Here is an 8,258-nt window from a genome sequence, read left to right as displayed (position 1 = left end):
GGTGCCTTATGTGGTCATTCTACTCGTAGGTCAGGAGGGCATGATGGAAAGCCAGGGAAGGTTGGAGTCGGGGAGTATAATGTGATTGACATTTTACAAAGTTCATTTGGGCGCTCCTCCACGACAAAGGGGTCTGGAGGGGCCAGAGCAAAGCCAGGGGCGCGTGGTACTCCAGGCACGGAGCCGGGCCCAGGAGTCACTTGGGGCCCTCCGTCTGAAGCTCCCTCCCAAGTTACCCCTTTTCTGGGGTCCTCCCTGTCTGGAGAGGGGCCCCAGCTGCGCAGCCGGGCCGGGCCTGACCTAAAACGAGGCCAGCCCGGCTTCCGGCCGCGAGGCTGGTTCTGGAATGGTGGAGAAATCCCTGCATTTCCCGGGTAGACATGGAAGGGATCAGGTTACCTTCTAGTCTCGCGGACAGAAGGGGCTCTTCTTGGAAAGGGGGAGCAGAGAGCAGGGACTGACGGAGGGGCCCCGGCGGGTCGTCCAGTGGGGCAGGGGAAAGAGGCCGAGCAGGGCCTGGCTGCCGGGGAACCCACCGGGAGCCCCGCCGGGAGTGAGGTCTGGGGAAGAGGGAGGCCTGGGACGTGGAGCTGGTGGGGAGGGCGGCGCCAGCACGCCCCGGGCCGGAGGCGGGGCAGACACCGGGGCAGAGAGCGGGGCGGAGAGGACCGCGGGGCCCACACTCCCGGGACCCCCGTCTTGGCTGCGGGGCGCTCTCCCCCGCCCGGCGGCAGCGGGTCTCCGCGCCAGTCCGGACGCCCACCCCGGCCCGGCGCCCGCGCGCCCGCCCTCCGGGCCCCCTCCTCGCGGGCGCCCCGCCCCTCCCCGGTCCCCCTCGCCGGCCCCTCCCGCCCCTCCCCTCCCCCGCCCCGCCCCCCTCTCCCCTCCCCCCGGCCCCCGCCTCCGCGCGCCATTCCTCGCAGGCCTCCGGCCGAGCGTCCCGCCAGCCGCGTCTCGGCCATGGCGGGCCTGGGGCCGCGACCCGCCAAGGGCTACCGGGTGGTCCTGCTCGGGAGCGTGGCCGTGGGCAAGACGGCCCTGGCCACGCAGTTCGCCTGCGGCAGCTTCCCGGAGCAATGCGAGCCGTCGGTGGAGGAGCTCTTCAGCAAGGTGATCGAGGTGAACGCGGCGCCCGCGCTGCTGGAGATCGTGGACACGGTGGGCGCCGAGCACCTGGTCACCCTCAAGGACCTGTACATCAAGAACAGCGACGGCTTCGTGGTGCTCTACAGCGTGTGCAGCGAGGCCTCGTTCGAGGCGGTGCGGCCGCTGCGGGAGCGCATGGGCCGGCTGCGGGGGCCCAAGGCCGTGCCGCTCGTGCTGGTGGGTACCAAGGCCGACCTGGACGCCGAGCGCCAGGTGCTGACGGCGCGGGGCCGCGCGCTGGCCCGCGAGTGGCGCTGCCCGTTCCTGGAGGTCACGGCCAAGAGCAAACTGATGGTGGACCAGGTGTTCACGCAGGTGGTACGCGAGATGGAGGCCCTGGCGCCGCCCGAGGAAGAGGCCCCGGCGCCCCCCCCCAACGCCCAGGATGCGTGGCCGTCGGAGAGGTTCATTGGCTGACACGCCGCGGGTACTTCGGAGTACGCTCGGCGCTTCTCGGACTGCCGAAGCCCAGCCTGCCTTCCCCGCTTTTGCAGGAAAGTTACCCGGCCCAAGACAAGTGGTTACTCCCGCTGGTAACTCAGGCCAGCGCCTCGAGCTGTGCGCAGAGCTTCTCACGTCCTTGGTGGAAACTCCGCCACTTTGTTGACCCCTTACAGTGCTATCGGGAGCCCCAAATCGGTATCCTTTTCCTGTATGCAGAGAGTACCACCCTTTTCTTCAAGTGACATTTGTTTCAGGACCCCCCCCCGGCCCCCTCCCCGCCCTTCTTGGATAACGAACGCCTTCAGATGCCATCCGACCTTTGGAATGGATCGGGGGACGTGAGCTAAAAAGACCTGGAGCTTCGCGCTCCGTGAGGTTTCGTGTTTGCCTCTGCTTTGCAGCCTCGAAGCGAGCGGGCCTGGTCTGCTCTCTGCGTATTTCTAAATATAGTTATGGACACGCAGCCGCGGTTTGAAAGGGATATTGTATGCCCTGGGAGGGGAGAAACAACTTCTCACCCAGACGTTGCTCAGCTCTGCCTTCCCTTCTGTAACGGACATCCAGGCGATTTTGCATCTGTAAATTGAGTGAAAATAAAGTGGTTTGAAAAGGTGGTCGTTTTACATACCGGTCTTTCTAATGCTTAGAGCCACAGTTCCTACATTCGCATACACGGTCTCTGCTCTCCAGTTCTATTCCGGGAAGCACGATGGTAACCGGGGGAAAATGGCCGCATCTGGTACGTATTTCTTGTTGCCAGAGAGCAGGATATTTGTCTGATACCTGCATGGTTCACAGCGACCCCGTGCTGAAGTAGAAGCAGACCGTGCAGGACTCTTTTTGTATAGTTTTCACATAACGAGAAGAGGAACTTTTCTTGCACTGGTTAGAGAATGCCATTGTTTTACAATTTTTAGAATTTGTCTCTGATAGGAGTTGCATGTGCCTGTTTTCACAAGTTAACAATTCTGCCTCACCCGCCCAACAAATCTTTCAAATTTAGGAACCTAGACTTACCGCTTAAACGTCTTCTAAAAGAAATAAGCAAGAAAAACAAATTAAAGCGATAAAGAACCCTCAAAACTGTGCCTGTGACCTGAAAAAGTTCATTTTGTTACAGGAAAGTTATCTATAAAGTGATGGTTATGCACTGCTCTGGGAATTTTATTTATATTGTATATGATGTGTGAACAGAAGGATGGATTTTATTTTAACGTAAGGAGTATATGTATTTTAGAACCTGACAGTGCCTGACGGCCAGTTCACCAGGGGAGAAGGCTAGGCTGGGCGTCCCTGTCTTTTCTCTCTTCCTGTGTCCCTGGGACTTTGGGGGGAGGGGGTGTTGGGCACTTATTTTTGAAGCCTTGAAGTCCAGCTAACTCACTTCCTCCTCTGACCCTCTGTTCTGGGGTCACTCCTCCCGGTCGTGTTTCCTCACACCCTCTTCCAGGACCATCTCTAAGGGGACATTTCAAAAAAACAGGGAGGAGGGGAGGGGGGCCTGCGGAGGTGTGTGTGGTGGGGAAGGACCTTCCCGGCCTCAGCTGTCTTTGTCCAGAGCTGCCCCTTCCTCTGCTGGAACAGAGGCAAAAACCCAAGACTGTTCCTGGACTGGGCATTGAGCGGTGCAGAGAAAGCACACAGGGAGCAGTCCTCCGTTCTCAGCCATGAAGCTGGGCCCCAAGGACGGCAAGCTGCCTGACTCCCCAGCTCTGCCCGCCCTGCCTTTCTGACTCTCCACCAGCCAGCACTGAGGCCTCCTGGGAGATCGTGTGTCCCTGGATTCCTGTGCCTCTGCATAATAGGCTCAATCCAGGAAAAAATGTACAAGTAGACATTTCTTCCTTCAGATTCCTAGGGCCACGTCAGATCCTTCCACTCAGATCTACGTTTCAGCTCAAAGCCCAGGGTGTTCAACATAACAAATGATAAGCTCCTGTGACCTCAGGAATAGGTTTAGAGCAGTTTCTGGGTGACGCGTAAAATTCAAGACCTACACACCAGATTTTCTTTCTTTTCCTGCATTTCTTACTCTAACTTAGCTAATGCCACACGCAAGTTGCCCATAGTCCCTCTGGAGTCAAGAGCGGCCTAGGTAGCTGAAGTGGATTTGCAAGCAGAGAATGTGCCTGCTCTGTAGGTCGGGGCGCTGTGGAGCCTGGAAGCACTGTGCCCCGGGAGGGGGTGGGGGGACCCAGGCACCGGGCAGTCAGCTTGCTAGCTTGCAGATGGTGTTACCATCTCAAGCCATTTGCGGTTGGGCACTGGGCCATAGGCTCTGTGCACGCTCAGCATCACCAGGGAATGTGAAACCGGTTTCCAAACTGGTTGTAACAGCCACATACCCACACGCTCCTGATGCTCTGCAGCTCAGAGTCTGCGCAGATGCTTTTCTTACCAATGTGTAGTGGTTTCCATTCGTATGATTCAGACTGCTGGTGATGTTGAGAGCTCTTTCGGAGGGTTTCATGGCATTTAATGTCCTCTTCAGGGAGATGCCTGCTCTTTTTGTCAGCTTTTAAAATTGTGTGATCTGTCCTTTTCTTCCCGGTTCTTGGAGGTTTTGCTCTATCTCCGTGGTGGACAGCCTCTGAGATGTGTCCAGTGCCCCCACCTCCTGGTCCTCCTGCCCTGGGTGGCTCCCTCCCCTGGAGGGTGGGCAGGACCTAGTGACTCTCTTCTAGAGAATATAACAGGACAACAGTGACGGGATGTCACTTCTGAGATTAACTCGCAAAACCCCTGCCCCCTGTCTTGCTCAGCCTCTCCCAGAGCCCTGGTTTTTGAAAGGCCGGCCGCCGTGTTGTGACTAGCCTGGTGGAGAGGGCCATGTGGCAAGGAACTGATGTCCCAGCAGCCGGCGGGGCCCTGAGACCTGCCGACAGCTCCGTCGAGAGCTCGGGAGGGGGATCCTTTCCCAGATGAGCGTTGAGATGAGGGCAGCCCCAGCCCACCTGTCCCTGCTGCCCGTGAGGGCGCCTGAGCAGAGGCCCCAGCTGAGCCGCACCGAGTTGCCCGACCCACAGACACTATGAGACGGGAAACATTTATTGTTTTACACCAATAAGTTTCAAGGTGAGTTATTATGCAGCAACGGATCACTACTATAGCTTCCTGCTACCTGGGATAGGGTACTGACATGCAAGTATCCCAACAGGCCAGAGCGGCTTTGGAACCAGACTGTGGGCAGAGCCGGGTGGGGTTTGGGGGAGTGTTAGGTGAGCACTAACACACCCCAGACAGGCCATTAGTGGACGGCGGGGCTTGGAGGACACTGCCAGGGAGGGTGCCCAGGAAGTGAGGACCAGGGGTCCTGGGGACGGAACGGCAGAAGTGTGACCACCTTGTCGCCTGCAGCTGTGTGGGGAGCAAACAGGGTGCCCACCGACCCCCGTGAGCCCACCAGAAGGTTTGCAGTGAGTGCGTAAGGCGCTGCTGGTCTCTTCCCGCGGCCTGGAGCACAGCGGGAGAAGCGAGGCAGACTGAGAGAGCTGGGAAACCAACAGGAACCAGTCGTTTTAAAAATTTGCAGTCTCACCAAACGGCAAAAGATGCTAAAATTAAGAAATGACTTCCCAGGGAATGTCAGATCCGGGAGAACTGGTCTGCAAGTGACGCCAAGTGTGACTGTCGAGGCCTCAAAAGAGCAAAGGTGATTCCCTCAGAGGGCCATTCAGTCACGTGATGGGCTTGGGACCCAGATTAAGGTGTACCCCACAAATCCTCTCCCCCGGAGACAGGGCATCTCAGAAGCCCCCACATCGCCTCCTACCCATTCCAGGAGCCCAAGCTAGAGTAGGGCTCATCTCAGAGACCTTCGTGGGTGTGCCTTTTCGCTAATGGAGTGAACCCAGTCCTCAAACAGATTCATGGGTGAATCTTTTCTCTTACTGCGTTAACCCCAAATCACAGGAGAGCCACCAAGTTTTTGAAAAAAAATTATATTAACAAAAACACTACCCACTTGGACTAAGAAAAGGACAGAGCCATTCAAAAGGAAAAGAGACTTTGGATACTCCCGCCTCCCACCCCGCACAATTTTACTGGAAGGAAGTAGACTGAGAAAACTGCTTGGTTGCAAACATGTGCTTTCATTTAAAAAATGGTGGCTGGGGGGGGGCGGGGGCGGAGCGCCTGGGTGGCTCAGTCAGTTAAGCATCCGACTCCTGGTTTTGGTTCAGGTCATATGACGATCTCAGGGTCCTGGGATCGAGCCCAGCATTGGGCTCTGTGCTCAACACAAAGTCTGCTTGAGATTCTCTCCCCCTCTCCCTCTGCCCCTCCCACTCTTTCTCTCTCTCTAAAATAAATAAATATATCTTAAGAAAAAAGGGGGCATGGCTCAGAAAGCAGAATAAAGAGGTCAGAGGACAGAGCCCAAAGCAATGGAGGATTATTTCCAGGACTTAAGACCTAATCAAAAAATTTCTTGGCCGGGTTTCAGAATTGCTATGGACCAGTGACTCCTTTGTGTGTCCCACTGCCCGCCTTTCTGACCAGGAGTGTCTAGAGCAGTTACCCTGTGTCAGTCCCACCACTGGACATGGTGGGGCACGTGGCAGTGGGGAGGCAGCTAACCTGGATCTACAGACCCAGAGAAACTGTACTTGAGGAACTGGACTAGAGGAGCCTCATCCTTGCCTGGACTTGATTTAGATGACAAGATTGTGAACGTTATAATGATCAAACATGGGAGATTATATTCCTCCATTTTATAATATTTAACCAAACTTGCATTCCCGAGATAAACTCCAATTGGTTGTTATTTGATATAAATATTTATACATTTGATTGACTTTGCTAAGATTTTATTCCAAATTTTTGCATCCATGTTTGTGACTGAGACCTGCCTATACATTTTTTCTTATACTGCCCTTGTTTGCATTTGGTATCAATATTAGGCTAACACACACACACAAATCTAGTGGGGGAGTAGTCCTTCTTTTTATATTTTCTGGGAGGTTCTGTGTAAGATTGGAATTATCTGCTCTTTCCACATTTGGTAAATTTTGCTTGTGAATGCATCATTTTGAAACAAAATTTAATGTCTTTAATGGTTACAGGTTTTTAATTTTCTTCTTAATTTAGTTTCCTAGTTTGTATTTTTCTAGGGATCTACACAACCTGTGTCTTTCCAAACAAATCAACATAAGATTGTTCATGACAACCTCTTAAATAAGATTTTTAATAACTGTAGCGTCTCTGGTTACATCCTCTCCTTTTTCCCAATATTGTTTATTTCTGCCCTTTCTCTACCTCCACCTCTGACTCACTCCACATTTCACAGATGAAGAGCTTGATGGAGTCTCAGAAGCAGACCTGAAGAGGAGTTGAGCATGCAGGATGTTCATGAAGAAATGCCTCTGAGAATAGGACTGATGGAAGGAAGGGAAGGGCAGCAGGAAGGCAGAAGGAGAAGTTGAATTGCAGTGCAGCCCTAACAATGGGCTCAGCCAACCTCACGAGGATCTCTGGGACTAGAATGGACCTTCGCCTGCTCTGAGTAGGGTCAGAATAGCTAGGTCTTCACACTCCTCCCTCAGATCACTCATCTTATATGGGGAGTCCCCAGGGAAGGGCGTTGTATCAAGCAAGGCTGCTCTCTACAGCTGGGGTGGTCCCTAAAGGGGCTGACAGCTGCAGTCTTGTCAACCAGCAGCTGAAGCAACAACCCAGTTGAAGGAGACTCTGGGTAGTACACCCCCAGCCCATCTCGGCAGTGGTGGGGTAAGGGAGTCACACCTTTATTCCCCTCTTCTGCTTGCAGTCTAGCTACCTCATGCCCCATAACAGGCAAGCAAGAAAATATCCGTGGCTGTTACATCATTGTCTCTGTAACTGGTCAGGAGGCCATAGTTGATTTTTAAATTGTGATAAAATACACCTAACACAAAGTTTACCATCTTAACTATTTTTCAATGTATAGTTCAGGAGTGTTTACATATTTACATTATTGTACAACCCATCCCCAGAACTTTTTCTTGTCTTTTTTTTTTTATTTATTTATTTGAGAGAGAGAGAGAGAGTGGCAGAGTGGGAGTGGGAGGGAGAAGCAGGCTCTCAGAGAGCCCGATGTGGGACTCGATCCCAGAACTCTGGGATCATGACCTGAGCCAAAGGCAGACGCTTAACCGCTTAACGGATGGAGCCACCCAGGCGCCTCCCCTCCCCCCCAGAACTTTTTCATTTGCTGAAACTCTATATGCATTAAACAATAACCTCCCCCAGGCCTGGCATCCACCATTCCACTTTCTGTCTCTGAATCTGACTACTCTAGGAACCTCACGTAAGTGGAATCATACAGTGTTTGTCTTTTTGTGACTGGCTTATTTCACTCAGCAAAATGTCCTCAAGTTTCGGGCGCCTGGGTGGCTCAGATGGTTAAGCGTCTGCCTTCGGCTCAGGTCATGATCCCAGGGTCCTGGGATCGAGTCCCACATCGGGCTCCCTGCTCCTTGGGAGCCTGCTTCTCCCTCTGCCTCTCTCTCTCTATCTCTCATGAATAAATAAATAAAATCTTTAAAAAAAAAAAAAAAAAATGTCCTCAAGTTTCACCCATCTTGGAGCATGTGACAGAATTTCCCTTCTTTTTAAGGCTGAATAGTTTCCACCGTATGGATACACCACGTTAGGCTTACCCATTCACCTCTCAATGGACACTTGGGTTG

General features: G+C 53.6%; 1 protein-coding gene across 1 annotated transcript; it reads left to right on the top strand.

The window, feature by feature from the left end:
• Positions 1-903: 903 nt before the first annotated feature.
• On the top strand, positions 904-2,204 carry LOC118002618 (ras-related protein Rap-2a-like). The gene has a single exon (XM_034993219.1). The coding sequence runs from the start codon at positions 961-963 to the stop codon at positions 1,561-1,563; it is 603 nt and encodes a 200-aa protein (XP_034849110.1). The 5' UTR covers positions 904-960; the 3' UTR covers positions 1,564-2,204.
• Positions 2,205-8,258: the final 6,054 nt, after the last annotated feature.

This window comes from Mirounga leonina, unplaced genomic scaffold (assembly GCF_011800145.1).
Source record: "Mirounga leonina isolate KUSES-001 unplaced genomic scaffold, KU_Mleo_1.0 Mir_82, whole genome shotgun sequence".
Taxonomy (NCBI): domain Eukaryota; kingdom Metazoa; phylum Chordata; class Mammalia; order Carnivora; family Phocidae; genus Mirounga; species Mirounga leonina.
Note: the sequence above shows the minus strand (reverse complement) of the source record. Positions and strands in the feature narration are given on the sequence as shown.

Coding starts and splice junctions, on each gene's coding strand:
- LOC118002618 (XM_034993219.1), top strand. CDS start 961: ATGGCGGGCCTGGGGCCGCGACCCGCCAAGGGCTACCGGGTGGTCCTG.